The 23,577-nt window shown below is 43.6% G+C and overlaps 3 protein-coding genes across 3 annotated transcripts in view; all 3 read right to left on the minus strand.

Moving 5' to 3' along the window:
• IFITM10 (interferon induced transmembrane protein 10) overlaps positions 1–6,830 on the minus strand; it is a 40,163-nt gene extending 33,333 nt beyond the window's left edge. Inside the window, exons 1-3 of the mRNA XM_063118411.1 lie at positions 6,755–6,830; positions 4,994–5,052; positions 2,903–3,310 (exon numbers count right to left, since the gene is read on the minus strand). Of these exons, the coding sequence (XP_062974481.1) occupies positions 2,903–3,310; positions 4,994–5,052; positions 6,755–6,830 (543 nt within the window). The remainder of the gene's footprint in view (positions 1–2,902; positions 3,311–4,993; positions 5,053–6,754) is intronic.
• Positions 1–23,577, minus strand: part of IGF2 (insulin like growth factor 2) — a 960,921-nt gene that overhangs the window by 128,192 nt on the left and 809,152 nt on the right. The gene's annotated exons all lie outside the window — the stretch shown is intronic.
• Positions 10,583–23,577, minus strand: part of CTSD (cathepsin D) — a 40,756-nt gene continuing 27,761 nt past the window's right edge. The window contains exons 5-9 of the mRNA XM_063117134.1: positions 20,897–21,096; positions 19,793–19,915; positions 17,626–17,770; positions 13,871–13,969; positions 10,583–13,265 (exon numbers count right to left, since the gene is read on the minus strand). Of these exons, the coding sequence (XP_062973204.1) occupies positions 13,095–13,265; positions 13,871–13,969; positions 17,626–17,770; positions 19,793–19,915; positions 20,897–21,096 (738 nt within the window). The 3' untranslated portion in view covers positions 10,583–13,094. The remainder of the gene's footprint in view (positions 13,266–13,870; positions 13,970–17,625; positions 17,771–19,792; positions 19,916–20,896; positions 21,097–23,577) is intronic.

Raw genomic sequence — 23,577 nt, forward strand, 5'->3', positions numbered from 1 at the left:
ACATTCACAGAAAGCCAACTAGTGTGTTGCATTCTGTAATGTGTCTATATGCCCACAGAGTTAATTCGGAACAGCCTTGGCCTGTTTGCTTTGACATTCTTTCCCATTTTGCAAGGAGATCATGAGGCAGGCAAGTAAACAGTAGAAAAACAGCAGCTTGAGGGTTGAATGTGCAACAAGGGAGCTTATGATCAGAGTGATCTTCCTGCCATTTCCAAAGAAGACACGGCTCTCTTAAAGTGGGTGCAAAGCCATGTTTCGAAGGGTGATGGTGGCGGCGAGCCCTATAACTTCTGAGCTGCCTGCCAAAGAATGTGAAGCCCCTGTATAGCAGCTGGCACACAACAGCACATTAAATGCATTTAACCTCCCAAAATCTCTTTTAGGAGACCAAGGCTACAATCCTATACCCACTTACCTGGGAGCAAGTCCTACTGAACTCAGTGGGGTTTACTTCTGAGTAGACATGTATAGGATTGCACTATAAGGTATATGAAACCCTATTCACGTAGTGAAACTGATGAATGGGAGAACACAACTAATGGAATTAAGACATAGAGATCCTTCCCACAAGAGAGCTTGGGGACACAGGAACCACTTGATCCAAGTCAGGTATTCGGTGGCTAGTTTGTAATACTGAAGTGACTAAGGGTGCAGCTAGCTTGGAAACAACCCCATTCCACTCTTGTAGAATTCACGGTCGCTGGAGTTATATGCAATTAATTGATCTATTTCTGTGATGAAATCCCTCTGAACAGTGTAAATGCTGCCTGCCAAAACACATCCGTTATATGCCCCATCTCTCAGGACACTGGACCTCAGATATCTATGAGGCTGCACAGCACTCCCTGGGCCTTCCTCATCCTCAAATCTCATTAGCTATTTCCCCCTTTTTAGTAAAAAAAAAAAAAGGGGGGGAGGGAGGGGTGAAAAGAGCAAGGGGGAGTCACCATCTTTTTTGATAGATGATCACAATTTTCTTGTTGGCTGCACTCAGCAATGAAATTGTGGAGCCCAGCTGGTTCATATTCACCCTGCAGTTATGAGGAATAATTACAGCAGGTCTGCTGTGCTCAGAGAGTAGTGTTACCTTAGAAAGGGTTATACAAGCTAGATAAGCTCTATGGCCAGCTCTTCCTCTCTCTCATTGGCATCCATACTTGCCATTTGCATTTCGGTGATGACCAAGCAGGCCAAAGAGCTTTTTTAGCCATTTAACAGGCTGCAGGTTCCTTCTAACTCAATCGTCTGAGTTATCCTCTCCTGAATGCTTTCTGGTTTCCTTTTTTTATTTTTTCAGATATACCCTCTTTCCCAAATGACATACCCCATCCCTCCCCTCGTCTTCCACCACTCTAGCCAGCAGTTTTGCTCTCCTAGAAGGTCTCCACTGCTGACCTTGTGATTTATGAGGCCCAGGGGAGAGTGAAGCATGAGTTGCTCTCTTCCTCCTTCTCCTTCTTGCCTGGATAATCTGAACAGCAGTGGAACAGCAGCTGTTTCTTTCAACCCTTCCTGCTTGCCAAAGGAAGAAACTGGCCTATGCAAAGAGCAGTGGAGGTTACAAGGGACCATAGGTCCTCCAAAGAACAGAGTTAGAATCTGACAACCGATTCATCTGTGCTTAAGGCTGCTTCCCAAGGGTTTTCCATGTCTTCCGGTTTGCAGCTGCTCTCTTCATCAAACAATTCTTTTCTGTCGAGACTCAGATTCCAGAAACCAAAAGGTTTGTGACTAAGGGTCAGATTCCAGTGCCACAGGTTTGTGAAAGGACTCCCACTTATCCTGATAATATTAATATGAAGGACTCTTCTACGGACCCTTTGACAAAACTGAGCTAGGCTCTCAGCTACTAGGAACAATCCCAATTCCACCACTGCAGGCAACAGTATTATTACATGCTTTTACATCAGTGGGACTCCAGATGTTCACACAACACTGATGCAACACATTCTAGTGCACTAAGTGCAAGTCATGTATTCGGAGAACCGAAACCATATTGCTACATTTGATGAGTGACAAAATGTCTAAAAACTAGCTGATCCATAACCTTGCTTTCCGTTAAGCTGGGAAACAAGTTTGTTTCCCAGAACACTGTAAAAGCTGAATTAAAGTTTGGAAAGTGCTGCACAGACAGATATTGCTTCATGAAATATGAGAGGCAGTGTGGTCCTGTGGCACTGAGTTAAAATCCCCATTCAGTCATGGATTCACTAGAAAACTGTAGGGGAAGTCACAGTCTCTCAACCTCAGATCACCATCTATAAAAGGGTGGTGGTGGGAGAGCAATGACATACCTCATAAGATTGTTGCAATGCCATTCATAAAGGATGTTACAAGTGATACAGAAATGGTGGCATGCAAAATTCTCTAATCACCAAAAGACCTCTACTTATATCCCACCCATCTCCAAACACACACACACACCCACCCACCTGGTTATTTGTCTTTCAGTCATAAAATTCAGCTGCCTACCTTATTAGCTATAAAATCAAAAAAGATCTCCAGCAACAACAAATCTCCAGCAACAACAAAAGCCAATTCAGATTTATAATGGTTGGTGCATCTTGTCTTATCCATCTAGAGTTTTATATTATTTATCCCTCTTACTGTGGCATGAGAATATCTGTAGGTTGCCCAAAAGAAACCCCAAAGGACTCCTACCAACACTCCTTTTCACTGTTCCAGATCCTGAGTACACAAAGCAAAACATTCATGCCGCTCTCTAGAGAATGTTCACCTCCTTAACCCAAGTCATTCCCCATAACACACAACAAGGAACAGTTCTCCTTCCAAAGCTGGAGTAAATCAACATCCTTTCAGCTGGAGGGACACAGACTTACTCCAGCTGTGGGTCTGACCCCAGAGAGCCTCATAATATGGGGCTAAGACCAGTACTTACTTTCAGAGAATACGCCAAGGCAATGAAACCCAGACAGCAGAAATTGAGGTATACAAAGTTGAAGATGGACCAGAGATAGTAATCGTTCACCTCGGTGGTGTCTGGGTAGATTTCAATCACCGTGGTGGGATTAGTCATCGTCTTCTTCTCTACAGAGTGTTTGCATTGGACCGGTGGCCGCAGGCTATCCCCTTTGCAGCTCTTGTTCTCCATGAGGCAAACGGCAGAGGAGGGAGACAGGACAGGCGATCCTTGCTGTACAGGGGGTGTCTTGGAGATGCAAGCAAAGCACCCCTGCTGAGGTGCCTGTGGGGGTCTTCGAGTCCAAAAGGCCCCGTCAAAGGGACATGGAGGGCCCAAGGGGGGTTCCTGTGGTCTCTCCGTGGTGGCAGCCCCCAGTTTACACAACTATATCCCGGCAAAGTGTGATCCCCTGATAAAGACAGGGAGAAAGAAGGCAGGGAGGATCGGGAAGGAGGAAGACAGAGCACAAGGATGCAGGAATCAAAAAAAGAAAAGCACAGAATGAAGATAAAGGAAGGGGCAGTAAAGAGATTGGGGAGAAAAGGCGGAGGCAGAGGAGGGAAGGGTTTCCAGGCAAGGAGGGAAGAGAGAGAATATTGTTTACACACATGTACCACAAAGGAGTATTCTCCTGCACACTGAGCAGTCATTAATGTATGCAGCAGTGTAACAGTTCCTGGGCTCCCTGCAGCTGGGTGTCCCAGCTCCCGCAGTATGCTTGGCTTCCCCTCTCCTGCCTCCCACACAGAAACAGCCCCAGAGTTCATTAACACACTGGGAAAGGAACAGAGCTTGACACATCCATCACACGCTTCTTCTCTCACTCTCCTGATCCATTCCCCACCGTCTTTCGGTTTTCCCTGCCGAAGTCCTTTGCGGTATTGTCTGGTAACAACAACAGCAACTATCTCACCACTCACTCGCTCAACCTTAGCTTTCTTTGTAGATGCTAACAGTCATTTAAAAAATAACTACTACTATTACTATGAAGTAGAATTAAAAAGAGAGAGAAACACTTCCAAAGAAGAGAGCCCAGACTGGGATTGAGGAGAGTTCCCAACTGTGTCCCAGCATTCCCCTCCCCACCTCCCAGTCCGGCCCTTCTCATCCCTTCTGTCCATCTCTTCATCAGAGCTCCCCTGTCCCGTGCCAGGAGCCAAGCGGGTTGCTGGGAGCTGGCCGGGTGGGCGATTAAACCAAGTCTCTTCCTGGAACAGGCTGCACAGCTGCGACAGACCAGCCCTGCCTTGTCTGTCTTTTCCTCTCCCTCTCAATGTAGATTTTGCTGAGTCCTCATCTTTGCTGGATTCCTGATGTAATTGACTTTCCCTCCCCCACTCCACCCATCCCTTTCACCTGTCAGCAGTTTTCCCGGTTTGGACAATGTCGCACGGTCAGGGGTGGCTGTGAAAAGAGGAGGAAGCGGGGTGGGGGGGGAGGAGGGAGGGGGGGATAAGCCTGAAAGAAGCGCTCTCGCTCGCTCTCATCCTATCCCATCAGCTTTTGCAATTAGGTAAACGGATTGCCTGTAACCTCCAGATTTGTCCGTCTATCTCCCCCCCACACACTCCCACCATCATCACCGTCCCCATTCTTCTCTCCAGAAGAGAGCAGGACGAGAGACAGGGTACTTACAAGGAGGGAGCCAGGCAGTTGCTGCTGCTGCTGCTGCTGCTGCTACATCTCCAGCTCAGCACTGCCTCCGGCTCTTCTTTAGCCACTGGAGTTAGTGGGAGAGGAGGGGAGTGGAAAAGGGAGGGGGGAGAGGTCAAATAGCATCTCTCCCCCCACCCCTATCTCCATCCCCAACAGGGCAAGGCGGTGCCCATGCGCTCATTAGAGCCTTGGGCCTGGGCAACTCCACTTCACCTCGCCGAGGCACGCTCGTGTGTGTGTGTTTGTGTGCGTGTGTGTTTCTCTCCCCTTCTGCTGCTATTGCCGCCCTTCTGGCCCCTAGCACGCTCCCGCACGCGCGCGCTCACGGCGACCTTCTGCTTGAGGGAGTGAGCACAAAATACACATCCGATATCTCCCCCCGCTTGTTTTGCTTTTGTTGTTCGCACCTACCTGCCAGAAACGCGGCCCGCCCCCGGTGCCACGGCGCCGGCATCTCCAGGCCACGCGCTCTGCACGGCCAATGATGATATCGCGGGTTCAGAAACACAAAGAAGGCGGGAGGGTTACTTCTGGGTGAGGCGAAGGTCTTTCAGGCCGGTCTCGGGTCTCCGTACAAAGAAAAAACCCAAAGTACGACGAGCCCACAGTGACACCATCTATCATAAACATGCGTGTCCAGCAGCACTGGAAGAGTAATAGCCACCCGTACCCACCCAGTCCCCTTCAACTGAACTGTTAGGTTGAAGAGCCTCATGTGGTGAGGGCAGTACAATCCTGACGCTGAGCAGAGAGCCCAGGGGCAAGGAGCGCTCTGTGCACTCCAGTCATGGGGAATGGATAGAAATTGGATAAATATTGAATGCAGACTGTGCAGAGGCATGCGCACACATATACTCATGAACTTTATATTTATTTCACAAATTTATATACCTCTTCTGAATAACATCAAAGCGGTGAACATAAACATGTTTCAAAGGAGGCGGATTGCACCCCACAGCACCCGCTTTATAAACAAACCTCCCAAGTTTTATTTAAACAAAGGCCCCTCTACAGAGCTCTCTCAGGCTCTGGCCTCTATCTTCTCAAGCCAGAAACGGGGTGTGTGGTGTGTGTGACCTCAACTACTTCCTGACTCCTCCCAGGAAGCACATCCCATCCAGGCTAAATTTGTAAAATTAATTGCTATTAAAGCTCAAGCTTTGAACTTTTTCAAAGTTTCAACATTTTCTGCATGTCTACACTGCTCAAGATTCAGTTTAAAACAAAAATGAGCAAAATCAGTCTGCTAGAATTCAAGTAATAAGCCTAACACTACAGTTTTCTTACGTAAGATTAGTATAAAATGCAGGTTGCACTAGTAGTCCTGCGCCTTTTCTGCTTTTTTGCCCCTCAGTCCCCTCATGAATAATAGAAACTTGGCTTATGCATAGTGAATCCCCCTACCTTATTCTTATATAAAAATGTTACTACAATAATAATTTAACCACTAACACACACACACACACACACACACACACACACACACACATATGACCAATGGGAGTCAGAAACACAGGAAAATTCAGAAAGGAAGGGGAAGTTATGCCAGGCTTGAGAGCCAGAACTCCCTTCAATGGTTCAGGCCCCATATGAGCTAGAAGATGGCACCCTCTCTACACTTATCCAAAACCCTGCCATCATCCAATACCCACTCCAACACACACAAACACACACACACACACACACACACCATTCAATGTATATAAGAGAAAGTTCATTTCATAAATTTGTAGTATGAGAAGCTCATACACATTTTGAATTGAAACTAATCTTCAGGGATAAATTGAAAAGGAAAAGAAAGGAAAACAAGAGCTACCTTTCCTTTTGCTAACTCCATCATAATCAAAACAAACACTCATTCCAAACTTTCATTTGTTCTCATGATCTGAGACTAGATTTATCCTGTCTAAGAATAGTGTTAGAAAATTGTGTTTATTACAGTCTCTCCTTTCAGTATTTCAATATTTTGGGGCCCATCCCTTTTGTCTTTGGCCCCACTCACCACTGGAACACAGCTCCTGAGAACTTCGCTGAAAATTGAATTCTGCCCTTGTACAAAAAGAGGTTCCACGACCCTGGTGTATTTGTTAGGCTGATAACCTGGTTCAAAACATTGCTTATAAAAATGAAACTCTTGGTGTGGTGTTTATCCATCATGTTATTATCCATTACCTTTTGTTGGGGCAGGGGGACAAGGAGGAATGGCTAGCATGATGCATATGTGGTATAATCTTGTCAAGACAGTCATGCTACCAGAAAAAACATTAACAGCCTTTTTTATGCTTGTATGATGTAGTGCAGCCTTCCCCAACCTGATGCCTTTCAGATGTTTTGGACTACAACTCCCAGCATTTCTGCTGGCTTGGGCTGATGGGAGTCCAAAACATCTGGAGGGCACCAGGTCGGGGAAAACTGCATTACATCATACAAGCATAATGTAATGGTTAGTATAGAACTTTGACCATGAAAATTTCTGATCAAATCCACATTCGGCAGTGGAAGTTGTTGGAAGTCACTGTTTCTAGGCCTTGAAGGAAGGTCACGATGCAAATGAGATGCATATCTGGCAAATAGCAAGGATCTGGATCTACTAGCAGATCTCTGAGTGATGTGTAGTAGATGGGCTGGAATTTGTGACTCCCAAATGTTTAACAATAACAGAAATAAATAAATAAGATTCCCTCTCTCCATCACCCTAAACTATACTGCTTAAATGAAGGACGTTTGGGAGTGGATTTTTGAACTTCATTCATTTCTGGTACCGAAAACAAATCTTGAGTGCAGAATTCTTTAATTCTAAGTATATATCTTCTGCACAGGCCTCTGGAGTGGATTGTGGGGTTCTAAAAAAACAAAGTAAATGGTGAACTTTGAAATGCAACTTTGAAGTCCACTCACCCAATATATAGAATTCCATTGTCTTTAAGCATTTACAAAATATCAGCACTAAGGTTGCTATATGGAACCAAGATTCTGATAAGGAGAGGAAATAAACATAGATAATCCATCTCTCCTTTCCTTCACCTCTTTGAAATGCTGTATTTTGCATCAACCGGTAGGTATACGTCTGTTTTCTAACTCTTGGGAATATTTGTGTGTCTCCCCATTCCTCTTTTCTGTGTGAAGGCTTTTAAACTACACTTCACTTTATTTCCCATCCCAAAGGAAACTAATAATAAATAAATCAAGGAAGCAGAAGAAACAGAAAGCACTTATGGAGTTTTACAAGTAAAAATAGTTTTCCAAACAATAAAATGTCTTTGCCATGTAGTGAAATGCTCAGTCTGAGACTGTTGCTTATATCGAGCAAATCTGTTCCTCAATTCCCACATAACATTCACATGTTGACTTTATTTGATTTGTATCCTGCCAAATCAAATAACAATCATACGGGGTGGGTGAGGTAGAGACTTGGTTAAAAACACTGAAACAAATACTTTGTTTCAGCAGTAATGTATTTTTGAACAATTGCAGTGGAGATTCAGGCTTTGAATAATTATTGATAATACTTCTCATACTTCCCTCACTCCTGTTTAATTATAAGAACTGCAATCATTAGATTTCCAGGACAGGACAAGACTTCTATGCCTTCTGCATAATATTTTGCCCAATGCAGCTTCTTCCACCACTTGTGTTATGGTGGAAGAAGCTTGACATACTAACATCACCAGACAGAATCCATCACACAAGCAAACATCCACCACATATTATGATGGGACTTTCTCCCACTCTCCTCCCCCATGCAGCACCTGACAAATCTGCTCCAGAGGGTCCCCTGGCTAATTTATCACTGATTTATCTCTCGCTTAATCTCTATATATGTTAAGATATGCATAGCCTCGATTTAACAGCTAAACTAGTTTTACATCTTGCATATATTTGGCAAACTATTATTAATGCCATCCTCTGAACACATTTTGTTTCTGTAGCCAGCCTGTAATAAAGTACAGGCATGACTAACAATCCCATGTTGTAGGCAGTTGTGTGGTGTGTGCTTCCGTTGTGTGAATATGTGGATTATGAAACTTTAGCTTCAGAGCAAGAGGCAATTTATTTGATCATTCTATATGTGAATGAGGACCCGCAAATAAAGCTGTGCCCAGTATCATCCCTGTCCCTCAGAATTCTCTTGAGTTGAGCATTTTGCTGCTAGCTCTCCTAAACTGAGACCACCAGACACAACAACTGACAGCAGAAGCAGAATACGAAGACAGTCTAGGCCTTGAAGAAGCAGTGTGCTTCTAAAGTAGGGAGCACATTAAAAGCAAAAAACCTGGAATCAAATGCAGGTCAAGCCTCTTAAAAACAGGCATATGCCAATTCAGCAATCCTCTGGAGATAGGTTAGGTTACGATGTATGGTGTGTGTGTGAATAATCATAATGTACAATCATCATCAGTAGGACTGAGACCTTTCAAAGGACAATTACCAGTTTCCATGTCAGAAGTAGGATAACATTCCTCTCACCTCCAGCCCCTCACGATTCTATTGTGAGCTCTCTTTGTAGAGGGGAGCTGAGAACCACTATGCCATTATTATTAAACACCCACACGCACACCCCTTGTCAAATCTGACCAATCCTTTTATAATGCTATGTTCAGGATCATGATAGAGGTGGAACCAAACTCTAAATAAATTTGTAATTACCTGCTTAAGAGCGCAATCCTATGCATGTTTGGACAGAAAAATGTCCTACAGCTTCCAGCACTGAGAGTTGTAGGCCTTTCCCCTACTAAATCACTTAAATCCGAGATAGAGCCGCTTTCACAATTGGCCCAAACAATCTGTGTCTCCATTCAGTCTAGCTTATGCTGTTCTCAAACTCCCATAAATAGGGGAAGCAACGCCTCCATATTTTGTCTTCCCAGAACCATCTAAAATAAATCAGCAGTCCAAAGATGCTCCCATGGATCATTTTTCCTGTCAAGTAATTCTGCATGTGCTCTGAAACCCAAGTTTCTACTCAAGTAGGTATCATATAACTAGCTAAGTGGGCCTGACTTTATTGATTCTATTTGCAAGTCTACCTGTGTGGTTATTGCTTTCCATTTCCTCAAATAAAATTAGCAATACTTTTGACATTTCACTCCATTCTTTTTTAAAGGCATTTCTCTGGAATATCTCACTAAAATCTTTCTCATGTATTAAAACTGCATGGTTGTTAAGCTATTCCCTTGTGCTCTAAGAATTGTTCGCAAGGTTCTCTAAGATTTGGTATTCTGAGCTATGGGGAAATAAAACTACAGTGGTTTCTTATTATTGCTAGAGCCAGGCTTCAGGGAAGGGGTCCTTAGTAGTCGGGCTTTGAACTTCCCCAAATCGTCAGTATAGCGCAGGGATGTGGAACCTCTTTTAGCCTGAATTAAACTTTGGAGAAGCTCTCAAAAGCTGCATTCTAGTGGTGGGTAGGAACAATATCAAAAGGGACAGGGCTAAAATACAAAAACAACAACACCCACCAACGTATTTTAGCTTAAAGCTCATATTGCCAATAATGAAGGCTTAGGAGAAACTTTTCAGCCTTTTAGAATGCAGAAAACCTAAAGAAGAAAAGGCCAGGAAGAACCTAAACTGTGGATTTGGGGGGAAAGGGGCTGAAGCCAGGGGAGGAGACATGGCCTTCTAGTCCTGAGACTTTGCACCCCTAGAGTAGGCAGTTCAGGCTAGGCCAAGCCTGTGGTGACAACCTATTGTAATTATTTTCTGGAAAGGGGGTCTGCCAGCAGGAAGCTTCTCTCCCCACCATCAGTGAACTGTCAAACCTAGGCAACTTTATTTTGGAGTAAACCCCCTTGAATTTAGTGGAAATTACTTCCAAGTAAAGATGCTTAGGATTGTGTTGTAAGCCACTGATATCTCTTGGCTTTTAAGCTTCCCTTCCCTTTTCAGTCTGGATTACTCTCCTCTTTTCAGATAGTTTGGACACTGTGTCTGCAATGCATCACCTGGTTCCTTAAATAAGTCTCCCAAACTGCTCAAAAGATGACACAAGATATGATGTGGTGGGAGAAAAATGTTTATTTTAATTTTTTTTTCTATGATAAATTGAGGAGAGAACAACTAGGACAGCAGATGGTATCTCCCCAACAGGAGAGGGTTCAACAGCATTTCACATGTTTAAGAAAAGCAAGCAACACAAGGGAATGGTGGCAAGCTACAAATCCAGCAGCCCAATTTGCATTTCAAACAAACAGATCCCTCTAATTAAGAGACACCTTCTAAAGATTTGCAGAGGAATTTCTCTCCTCCTTTAGACTGTGGGCTATGCCATACATCTTTTAAGAGGGGAATCAGGCTGTGTTAACAGTTGCCACTAGGAGGCTGCTAACATATTGCATTATTATCCAATCAATCCATTCAATACAAGTGAGATGTTTTTGTTTTTAATTTTATGGCATTCATTTTATTTTATGGTGTTCAAGAGGGTATCTTCCAAGGCAAAGATCATGTCCAATCCAACCCTGGTATGAATGGGCTCCTGAAGGAAGTTTTAATAAACTTTCTACACAGCTTTGGGCACTTGGTTGAATTTGAAATAAAGGCTCCTTGAGTATTTGCATTTGATATTTTGCAATGAGAGGCTATTCAATGATTTTATTTTACTAATTCAGGACTGGATAGAATCAGGCACTGAAGAGTTTGGAGAAGCATATTCTATTACACCCATGACAATTCAGAACATGGTAACAGTTTACCGATATCTCGAAGACATACAGTATCTTCCACATGTTTAGGAACAAACCATAATTTGAACAGCAGAGCCTTGTTTAAAAACCCAACCAAGTGTTAAAAGAACTGAAGAGATCTTGATAGGCACCCATCCCACACCTTCTCCAGATATCTGATCAGTGTCCAAAATATTCAGCCCAGCAGGTAAGCAAAGTCTCTAGGGTATGTAGCATATTCAGAAAGATATGCTCAAATTCCTGATGTCTTCAGCTCCCCTGAATTTACAAGCTTTTCTATTGTATTTCCCAATGCGCCAGATTTTCATCTAGTTTCGGAGAGCATCTTCAGTGAAGTGCTGTTGGCTTTTACATCAAACCATATTTGGTTTGTTTAAGCTCAAGTTTTGTTCTCCATTGCCCATACTGTCTCACAAACTTGGGATTGGATCTAAGTATCATGAAACGTTTCAGATTAAAACGTGCTGGAAATCTCCCCACCTCTCAAGCTAATATTAATAACATTCCAATTAATTTAACTTCCCATCAGAAATATCCACCTAACCCCCCTCCTGCCCTGCCCTGAACAGATGCTTCAAGCATTTTGCTTGTCAGGTCAGGCCAAAATTAGAATCCAATACAGAGACAGTTGTTTTCTAGAAATATTTGCGGTAGAAGTCTAGTTTGACTTGAAGAAGTCAAAGAAGAGTTTGTCTGTGTAGAGCTGTTCACACAACTGGGTTCCTAAATTAAACTCAGAGTGGAGCAAGTTTTATCTAGATTTATCTACAAGATTTTTCTTCTTCACAACAGAAGACTGCACTGGGAGGGAGTGTTATGGAAGTGACTTAAAGAAAGAACAAGATGACATCTCATTAATGAGAAACAGAGAAGTTCAGATGCTTCTTCAAAACTACCTTGAACCAAAAGGATCTCCCAAAAAATATTAAAATAAATCCTTGCTTTAAATACTTTGTGGTTTTTAATAGGTTTCAAAAGCCACATAAAGGCCACTTTCCTCAGACCTCAAAAAGAAGCTGGGAAATTAAAAAGGGTTGGGAGACTAAAGAGAAAGACATTTAGAGAAAGACATCATGAAACTAAAACCACCTGAATGTTGCTGTTCAGGCCAAAGTACAACTATTACTAGCTGGAGCCTACAATTGGAGGGCCAGCTTGACTGGTAAAATTTGCAATCAGTACCTTTTTGTCACATCCCACAACCTGGGAGAAATACAGCCAACACATTTTCTTATCTTCAACAGTGCAAACTGGGAACCGAACATATTCAAAATGTAGTGGTAACTTCTCAGCTTTCTAGCACTTGCACGTGATCAACTGAGAAAAGGGGTTAGTTTTCTATATCGTTGTTCTATTCTTTTCTTTAAAGGGGGGAAGATAAGGAAAATATATCCAGAAGCATTTATAAATAGTCCTCTTTTTTATGGGTGGGGTAGGAAGAGAATAGAATGTTGAATTGATTTGAAGAAGGTATTTATAGCACTGATGCTCAGAAATATATGAAGGGACAGTGTCTCAAGTAGCCTGCTGTTCAAAGAGCTCATACGATAGCGGTGCTCCTTAGATGTAACAATTTTACTAGAACTTTTCTATGGCCTGTTATTTGAGAGGTGGGAAGTGGGTGTTCGAAGATCACTAGTAGGTTTTTCATTTTTTAAAAAAATTACGATCTACGCTCCTTCTCGTTTATAAATTTAGAATATGTCCTTTTCTTCTTTACTTTCCAGATTTTGTTCTTAATAATAGCTAAGTCACAATACAAAACTCCAGTGTATTTGTGAGTGCATTTTGTAGAGAGACTGTGGGAAGCTGATGATCAGTTGCTTTTACACTTTGGTGACACACTTTGCAAAACCAACAGAGTCATTATCCCGATCAAATGCTGTGTAATAGGGGCCTATGAAGACGTCACCCAGGATCCAAAGTGGTCCACCAGGTGGTGGGACATCCAAGCCTGAAAATCCACTCATGCAAAGAGTTTCTCCTTGAACAGTAACCTACAAACAAAGTGATAAAAAGAAGTTAAAAAAGAAATGGGACAGATTCCCCCACCCCCGCCTCAACACCTTCTCTTTGTGAAGGAACAATACAGGGACAATCTTAGATTATGAAACAATTATAGTTTACAACTGAAAGTATCCAATTAAAAACACCCTTCTATTTATAATAGAAAAGCAGTAGTCACATCATGTTATAATGGATATGCAAAGACCACTTAATGGAACATTCAAACCTTCCAGGACCTGAAAGTGATGTTCCGCTATAGTATCATTTTGATGTAGTTCTCTTACTTTCTACAGATTTCTCAGGAAGAGCTAAAATAACACCTCATATAGAACTCTGTTTCTGCTTGTTTTTTTAACGCATAAAACTAGGGTTCCTTCAACCAAGTTACTCTCAACAAACTACGGTGTGAAGACTCTCAGAATGAGTCCATTGTGGCCCTGACTATTTGTTGAACTGGAAAGGATCCACTATATGTCCAAGAAATCTATTACTAGGTACAGGCAGCACAAAATTGAGATGAAGCATCTTGGGAACATAAAGCATAGGCTGATGAGCATTAGGAGACTCCCAATCACAGAAATAATTCTGGACTTACTTTTAAGGCATATTGATCTGGCGTGAGGTCATAGGAGTTCCCTCCTAGGACAAGGGACACGACAGGAAGGCTAGACAGCTTTTCACAATCAAGTATATACTGCAAAAGGAAAGTGTGGGGAGGAGAAGTATAAGAACTTGTCACAGACATCAAACATCTCCCCTGTCTAGAGTGACTGGAAAAAGGATTCTCCCCCTCGCTACAAGAGGGTCACAGAACCTTCCCCAACCCAGTGCCCTCCAGATGGGTGAGATTTCAATTCCCAACATCCCCTGCCAGCATGGTTATTGGGAAAGTCTGCCTTAAAAGTCACAACACCAGAGATACACAAACAAACTCTAGGTTGGTGCCCTTTGTTACAATTAGAGGAGCATGGCATATATAAGTCAGGATTAAGAGTGCACCATCCACTTTTGTCTTTATTGATTAGCTTTGAAGATCCCATAAGTAGGAAACTGGCGTTTCTGATACGACTAACCATGGAGGTGCGAGGACTCCAGAGCCTCTTCTACCTTGGTTTATCCCTTTATTATGCTGTATTTACCTAAATATCACCTCTGTTCCCTTTCCTCGCCCTCTCGCTCACACACTTCTGTCCATCCTTCCAGGGGATAGCAGGAACTTTGTGGCCCTGTTTCCTTTTTGGTTGGTGGCCATGAAAGACCTAGAGTGACTCCCCCACTCTAAGTCTTTTTTGCTAAGTGTAAGCCGCTCCGAGAGCTTTTTTTGGCTAAGGAGCGGGGTATAAGTATGATAAATAAATAAATAAATAAGTGCAAGGGTCTTGGGACTGTTCCACAGATGGGCTGGTGCCAGAAGGTCTCTGCCTGATCTGTCCCACTATGCACGCAAATGGCTGTCTTAGCAGCCCCCCCCCAAAAAAATCCCCACCATCTGCCGTAATAAATAAATAAGGGAACAATCCTATGTCCCCTAGACAATTTCTGAGGGACAAAGGGTTTTTCTGTTTCTGGGTTCCAAGGTCGGGAACCATGGCACTGACCTCAGAGCCCAGGAACCATGCTCTCCTCCCCCTCATAGACAGGCAAATTCTCTTGTCTAGGTAAAAATGCAGGGTGGCTGGAGTACCGAGGCGAGGATTGGCTCTGTGCTCTGGCCATCTGGCATTGGAGTTCAGAGGCTGACGACTATCTCCATCAGATTTCACTCTAGATGTTCCTTTTTAACATTTCCTTTCCTTTTATGAGGATTGTGGGTTGCCTTCAACAGTTTTCTTAGAAATGAGTTGTAAGCCATGAAGTCCTCTGATTCAAAACTTGCCTCTGAACTTGCTAGGTGGCCTTAGACAACTCAGTAACTCTCAGCCTCATTCCCTGCAGGGCTGGCCTTCCCATTTTCAAGTCATCTTTGGGCCAAACTCTCTCTCCTCCCAATTTATTTTTTTTACAGTAAAGGTTTAAAAAGCAGCCACTATTTTGCTATCAGGAGTGAAAGGGGAGGAAAAAGAGGGGCTGCTTAATCCCTTTCTCTTAAAAATTATACCCCAAGCTTCCTTCCCTTTGCAGGGGAAGGATACATGCCTGTACATCTTCCCCTGCGAAAAGAAAAGCAGCTTGGGACAGGGAGATTTTAGGTGGAACAATAATGGCCTGAAGGAAAAGGGTTAAGCTGCCCCTATTCACTTCCGCTACACTCAGTTGCAGCCTGCTGTGGCTGCTTGTCATTACACAAGACATCCCCATAACATAACATCTAATATGACCCTCAAACAACAGCTTTTGGAGTATTGTCAAAAGAGAAACAAGCTACCAGTTATTTAAGCTATCATATCTTTACTATGAGGATACTGTTTGGGTTTTCTGTTGCTGGCACTGAACATCTTGCAGAAGGAAACGAGGGAAAGGCACCCACCCTCCGCCCCATCTACAATACAGGGACAATATAGATCCACCTTACCGTTTTTTTGGTAGGTATTTCAAGGAATGTGAAGCTTTATAAAAATGCATTGTTGCTACTAACACCTTGCCCCCTGCTAAGCCTTACATCTCAGCAAAAGTTAAAGCCTTCCCATATCTTTCAGGAACTGCACAGAAGGGAGATTAATCATATACAGCATGTCCCAAAGTGCTCAAGAGACAGCAGAAGCTGCACTTGGCAGACCTCCCCCTTCTATCCAACTCCCTGAGAGGAGCTCTCTTAAGTTCGATTTTATTCAGGGTGCAGGCCACAGAGAAGCCTTTTTATGCATCCAAGTGCTTGTCCCTCACCTGGTCACATTTAAAATGTACTTCACCCAGGAACTGGCTTGCCAATGGTGCACCTGTTGGGACCACAGATCATGGGTTTGCTCTCGTTACACACAGATCACAGGCCTGTGCAAAGCACATCTAAATATGACTGGGTGCACGCAGAAGGCCCACACCATCAAGACGTTGGCCTGTTGTGACCTGCATCCTATACAAACCAGACCTTAGGGTCTGGACTTGAAAAGCCGAGGGGAATGGAGGTAACACTAAAGCTGATGTCTCCCATGGGCACCTCTCTTGACGCCCAAGAGAAACCCTGCCCCTCATTAGTTCTGTTTGTTTTCAATTTAAACTGGGAGGCAGCAAAGCAAAGTGGCAGACTCTGGCAACATCTTTATTTCCAAGGGCCCCAGAGGCAATCTTAGAAAATATAAACAGTGGGCGACTGCAGTCCAGCAAACCTAGCTGCAACCAATGGCATGATGGGAGTTGCAGTTCCATCATGCCACTGGAGGACACCTTGGTGAAAAAGGCAGTCCTAGATGCATACAAAAACACAGTTATGATAGAGCTGGTTTTATTTTCAATCTCTTCATAATACCTTGCATGGGTTTTGCCTTTGCCCCCTCTGCCAATGCATGTTGGATTGACAAATTTTTTTTGATCCCCAAGATCTTTCCCCATTATTTACTATTCCCACTCAGGCTGATTGACAATTTGGTGTGGAGGACTTTTATTTATTCATTTTTGTATTATCAGCATCAGCATCAGCATCCAGCACATTTGAAAAGGACTTACGCTGTCTGCAGAAAGGTGTTTCCATGTCTTCAACTGTTATGTGGCATGGAAACACTTGGCAGGCCTGCCTCATTAACTGGAGCACTACGATGCAAAGAACTGCACCTGGGAGGATACTCCCTGTCCTACAGCTACTAAAGGCACAGGGAACAGTTTATTATGGCCAGCTCTTTGTAGGCGTGTTCTCTTCTGGGGGTATGGAGGGTGCTGCTGCTGCTACAGTATTTAGTTAAAGAACTGTTAACTGTCCCTTTACATAGAATACTAAAGAAGCATAAAAAAACAAAATATGCCACAACATAATGCAGGGGTGAGGAATTTCTTTGGACCCAAGGGCCACATGCAGTGCTGAGTCAGAGGCCACAAACACAGTTGTCCTGTCACACACACCTAGTGTGCGAGGATGGCAAGGTGTGTGCGCGTGTTAAAGCTTCCCTCCCTGCCCACTGGGATGGGATTGCTAAGGCTCTCTGCCCCATCCTGACGCAGTCTCCTTCGAGGTTCCCCATTAAAGTTGGAGAAAAGCCTCCTCTGAAACAGAACTTCCCCATAAGTAATTCTACTTGTCAGTTTGATCTAGTACCAAACTGCCTATTGGGTGGCAACTCAAAGCCACTAACCACATCTACACTTAAACTAGACTCAAAACCAAGATATAAATAGTAGTTTGACTGAACGAGGCCTTGTTCCCATGATTCAACACCAGAGCTACCTCCCCACAACCCACTGCCATTCCTTGCCTGCACTTACCTGTCCTTTAATGATTGGTTTAGCTCCAATAGCTTTCTGCACCTTCTTAATCTCTTCAGTGGGTCCCGTAATGAGAGAGGTTCCTGTGTCCACAATAGCTTCACAGCCATCGTTGCACACGCTCAGGCTGTTGCCAATATTAACCCTGTAAGAGGAAGACAATTCCCATTCAAATCTACCCACCTTCATACGCCTTGAGCAGAAGAAAGCCAGTCTTTGTTAGAAAGACAGGTATGCTAACTTTGGGGAGAGCATTCTGAACAGAGACAGTGTTTTATTTTAAATGCACGCATGCTGGAAGTTTTGGCAGGCCATGCAAAAACAACAGGTCTAGGATGAAGCGTGCAATGAATACAGCAGAGAGAAGAGCTCCCAGCGAAGGTGGGGGCGTCCCCTCCTCCATGCAGCACTTGACCTGTCTGGCTTTATGACACAAGAATCTAGCCTTATACTGAGCCAGACCATTGGTCCATCTCGCCCAGTATTGTCAACACTAATTGGCCTAGCTGGAGATGCTGAGGATTGAACCTGGGACCTTCTGCATGCAAAAGCAAGTGCTCTACTGCTGAGCTGTGACCCCTCCCATATGAACATAAATGAATCAGCATTGAAAAAGTGAGCAGGAACTAGGCACAGGGATTGGGAAAAAACCCTTCTGATTTTACAGAGACACACTGAACTCGGCTGAGTTAATATTATATTACTACCCAACAGATTAACAGAGATGAGATATTGGTAAGCAAAAGCAATTTCTGTCTTATTTTCATAATTCCTTCTGATATTTAAACAGGATGGCAAGTCCAGAATTCAAAAGGTTGGCAAAAAAGTTACTCAATTCATTTTTGGAACAACAGACCTACAAAATGTCACACTTATAAACTCTGTTGGCCTTCCGCGGGCATGAACGTGAGGCCAGCAAGTAGCAACAGGTGAAGTAAATATTAGCCTCAAGCACTTTGGAAAAGTGCAGTAGACAAGAGTTGGCCCAATATGCCAGTCTTTGAAGTTAGGTTTGGCTCTCAATCCAGCAGCTGACCTCCACTAAGCACTACTGTTTTCACAGGGTTCGGGTTTTGTTTTTTTAAACAAAACAGCCTTCTTGCCTGCAAGTAAGATAAGCAGCAGCTTGAGAAAGCATTTGCCTTCTGCCTATCAGGAAGCCAATCTTCTAAAGGTCAGACCACACTGATATTAGCTTGCAAAAGAAGTTGTAATCGTGGGTTGAAAACATGAACACATTCAACTTTTTGAAAGGACAGGCACACCAAATGGTGCTATTTCTCCGTCATCTTATACAAAGCAGGTCGTGCCTTGCGCTAGGCAAAGATAGCACCCAAATAAGTATCAAGCTGTAAAATGTGATTTCACATGCTATGTGCGCATTTACTTCTCTTCAACATATGCTGCAGCATGAACAAGTATCACCCTTTGATACTAAACTTGGGTGGTTCAGTGCCTATCACTTTTGCAGTGAAACATCCCCCCTCAAAAGGTATTGACTTTTGCACGCTCATGGGGAATCCTCAGGTATGCAGAAGTAGATCAGATTTTTTTTAAAAAAAACCACACACAGCCCAACAAGGGCTTATGGAAATGTCGAAGGTGTCGGCCAATGGGTGGGGGAAGAGAACAAGTAAGGAAGTTGGCCTAACACACACACACACATGTTGGCCATGAAGTATTCAGGATTGGTGCTGGTAGCCTTTCAGCATTATATAGCACATCAGGGGGAGATTTCAGGAGGACAGGAAACATGTCCCTTTTTCTTTGCTCTCCTGAAACCTCCCCCTGCCATAGCAAGGGCTGTGAGACTCCTGATCCTGCATAACGGGAGCTTTCCGATTAAAGGGTGGGGATACACCGCAACATTTTGTTGTGGGTTCCCACCAGTGGAGGCTGGTGGCTCCAATGTCAGTGAGGTGGTGAATCCACTCCAGGTTTCAGTCTGAACTCTAAAGGAGCTATCCAAAGTGTGGAGCACCTTGATTAACTCCTTTAGAGTTCTGACTGCTTTTGACTGAAACCCAGAGCGGATACACCACCCCCACCACTCTGACATCAGAGCCACCAGCCTGCATTGGTTCCCACTTGCCTATATCTATATGCCAATAAACTATAGGACATGTTTGCATATCTGTGAAACCAAAGAAAAACAACAAAAACTCACTTATCCACATGGATCTGCCAGTAAGCTTTACGAGTGACATTCACCCAGGCCATCTCTCCGGAGAAATACTTTGGGTCTACCCCTCCTAGAAGCAATTCCCCTCCGGGCGATGCTGTTGGATCCCTGGAAGAGGCAGCACACAAAGACAAGAACAAAGTATCAATGCAAATAGAGATTGCGGGGGGAGAGAGAGAGAGAGTTCTGTAACTTCTGAGCAATATGGCAATGGAGTGGAAGGGGCACAAATCAAGACCAAAAGGTTACAGCCCATGCAGGGCATGGTGCAAGTCCACAGAATCCAAGGTGAGCAACGCTATCCTAAAATGTATTCTGAATGTTTCCTTCAGGCTGGATTTCAACACTTGTGCAATACTAATCACTCTTAGTAGTGAGTAAGCTTAACCTGAACTCAGCTGGATTTATTTCCAAGAACACATGCATCATGCACCCTGTCTACTTCTGGTTTCTTACAAGGTCGCTTACAGGGCTGAATTATGAGCTTTGACACCGCTCTAAGTGCGCACACAGGCTGTGCTTGTTCCCTGGCTCCCAGTGCTCTTTGACAAGAATGGGCATATTCTGCAGGGAAAACCTTTGGTCTATATGCAATAAGAGTAATTCTTTGGGAACAGCAGAGCCTTATTTCTTTGGTCCTTATGTTATAAACACTGGAGTTTCCTCAAAGGGGCGCAGTTTCATGCTTTACTGAATGAGGGTAGGGAGCATGTATTTGGGTGCACACTTGGAAAAGTGTGCACTTTCCATACTCTCAAAAAGAAAAACAACAACAAACAAAACAAACTCTCCTCCTCCATCAACATCACCACCATGTCCACCATCCACAAGTGGACATTACTTTAAATCCGTATCTAGCAGTTACATCTTTCCCCCTATTTTTACTCTAGAGTAGACACAGGGTCACAATTCAGATCGGACTCTAGTTTGGGGAGTATGGGGGCTACTTTAGAGTTCCTCTATGTCTACTCTGGAGTAAAAATGAAAAACAAAACACCATAGCTCACATTCTAATGCCATCAGAAGCAGGTGTTATGTAGAGACACGTTTGAACAGTAAAAAGTTTCATCCCACCAGAGCCAGCCTCACCTGTTTAGATAAAAGGAAAATATGTTCCTGTCCACTAGCTGTTGCTGCATCACATTATCAAAGAAAGGCAGCACTTTATTCACAGAGATCTTGGGGAAGGCCATGCCGCAGATGCCATCAAATTTGGCAGCAATGAACGTGATGCCGGGTTCCTTGGTAGCTTCACCAAACAACTGGTTCTTGACAAAGATGTCACCAATCTAAGAGGAAGAAAAAAAGGGGGGATTAGCCAAACACACTTCAGAAACTGTTAGGACAGGTAGGAGAACATTTGCTTGGTAATAAGATGAAATCAGGAGGGGCTGTAACTCAGTGTGATAGGGCACATGCTTTGCATGCAGAAGGTCCCAGGTTCCATCCCCAGCTTCTCCAGGTAAGGCGAGGAAAAGTATTCCACCTAAAACACTGGAGAGTGTTGACAATAGTGGGCTTGATGGACCAGCGATCTGATTCTCAGTATAACGCAACTTCCTATGTTCCTATGACAAGAGTGCCAGAATCTCTCCTCAACACATGCCTGTATAAATGCAAGTGGAGCAAATAGAGGTGCCTTGAAGGTCACAGACATACTGCTGGATATGGCCACGCTACAGGAAACAAGGTACTAATAAACAGCACGGAGCTATTGCAGCTGCCTTCATGGAATTCAAGTCACCTCCATCAACCACCTGTGCTTTTGATTTTTTTGAACTAGTAGAACAGGGGGGCAACTGTTGTGTGCTCCCTGCCAGGCTTCCCTGCTGCATCGGCAGGAGAAATTACAGCGATTTAGCAAGGAAACACAGCCCAAAGCAGAATTGCACTTCCAGGCAGCTTCCAGAAGCACAATTTTGCTTGGAAACAAAGTGCACGCTCCCTGCTAAATTGACGTGATTTTTACTGCTGCCGTCACAAATTCAGCAGCAAAGCCAGCAGCAGCAGGCGTGAGGTAATGTCCCCAGTGGGCTATGGGGGGCAATTTGGCCCCCAAGGTCACTGACGTAACCCATCCCTATAGTAGTTAAACAACAGATATGCACAGTAACACCAGTCTTTCTGAACCCAGCGGTCCAACACATCTGGAGGGCACCAGGTTGGGGAAGTCTTCAATGCAGGACACAGAACCAACACTGGCTGAAAAGAGAAGTTTTGCAAATTCTCCAGAATCCTAACTGAGATGGGGATTTTTGAACTTCCTCAGGAAGGATGTTCCACAATTTGGTAGCCACTAAGGTAAAAGCCCTGCCTTTGGCTGCTATTGCCCTAACTTGCTGAAAAGATGCAACAGGGAACAGTGCCAGCTGATTGTGGTGGAAATACCCTTCAGGTATGTTAGTCCCAGGCCTCCTAAATGAATTAATTGATATTGCTTCTCCTCTGCTCAAAATTTTGACCCTGTCTCACAATTACATTCTAAGTTTTTGTTTGATTTAATAGTCATGTCTGTTCCTTCCAGTCCCTTGTCTATGGCTCTGTTTAGAGAGAAAGCAACAAAGCAAAGGATCCACCGCATGCAACAGACCACTACAGCAATATCAAGATGTGCTTATATGCATATCCCAGTTAGCCTCCATCATTTCCCTTTCCTTATAGTGGGACAAAATGCTCCAGAGCTGATGGTATTTTAGGAATTGAGCATCAGTGCTTTGTCTCCTGCACCACGAAAGATAGCAAAGTCATCCTAGTTCAGCCACTTCCTTCAACAGGTGAGTTCAGGTAAATGTCTAGAACTTCACTCAAGACTGTAACAACTGTATGGGCAAAATAAATAAATACTGAATCCTCTCTACTTCTTCCAAAGAAACAAATGTTTGCCCAGAGAATTGCATCCTGGAGTCAGCGTTATAAATGTATTGAATTTGAATGAAAGCATATTTGTGTATTTTCCAAAATTTAGATGTGGTATGGTGAGAGTCACGGAAGAAAGCACATGCTTGAATGGAAAAACAAATGCAGTGGAATAGAGCTAGGAAGGTCAGCAGGGAAAAGTACAAGGCACAGACATCTCACTACTGTATTGGGCAATCATGAAACCTTTCTCAACTTTTCTTTTAACACTTTTGAGATTTCAACATCTTGCTCCACCATGATTTTCTAAAGGAAGTTCCCAAATCATGAAGTCAATAGACAAAAGAGATGTTGTAAATGCAGAGATTCTTAAGGAGCTACATTTTACACAAACTCTAGGATGCATGTTCTGAGGCCAGCTTTACGAAGTAAAAGCAGCCTTAAGCAAGAGAGAATTATCTAGATTTTCTGGCCCAGCTAGTATAGTGCTGAACTGTGCTAGTTTCTGCCAGGTGACTATTACAGGTGGTACCACCAATAAACACACATATACTGGAAACCTGCTCAACGCTAACCACCTACTGATCCAAGGTAGTGATTTACTAAGGCGTAGCTAACCTCAAAACCAGCCTTAAGTGTTTTCAGAACTCGCATGACACACCAGGCAACCTCCCACCTGTTCTCATTTAGTGGAGAAGGCTCAGAACATGCAGCACCAGGGTACAATATAACCCTTGCCTTGGAATAAGTGTATGACGTGTGAGATAAACACATATGATAAGACTACCCAGTTGGTTGCTGCCTCTTTACAGTCTTACATCCCTCAATCCATTAAGACTACTCCGACCTAAAAAACACAGCCCAGATGTATTTATTTAGATCTATCTTTCCCAGCCATCCAGATGTTTTGTGTT

Source organism: Elgaria multicarinata, chromosome 2 (assembly GCF_023053635.1).
Source record: "Elgaria multicarinata webbii isolate HBS135686 ecotype San Diego chromosome 2, rElgMul1.1.pri, whole genome shotgun sequence".
Taxonomy (NCBI): Eukaryota; Metazoa; Chordata; class Lepidosauria; order Squamata; family Anguidae; genus Elgaria; species Elgaria multicarinata.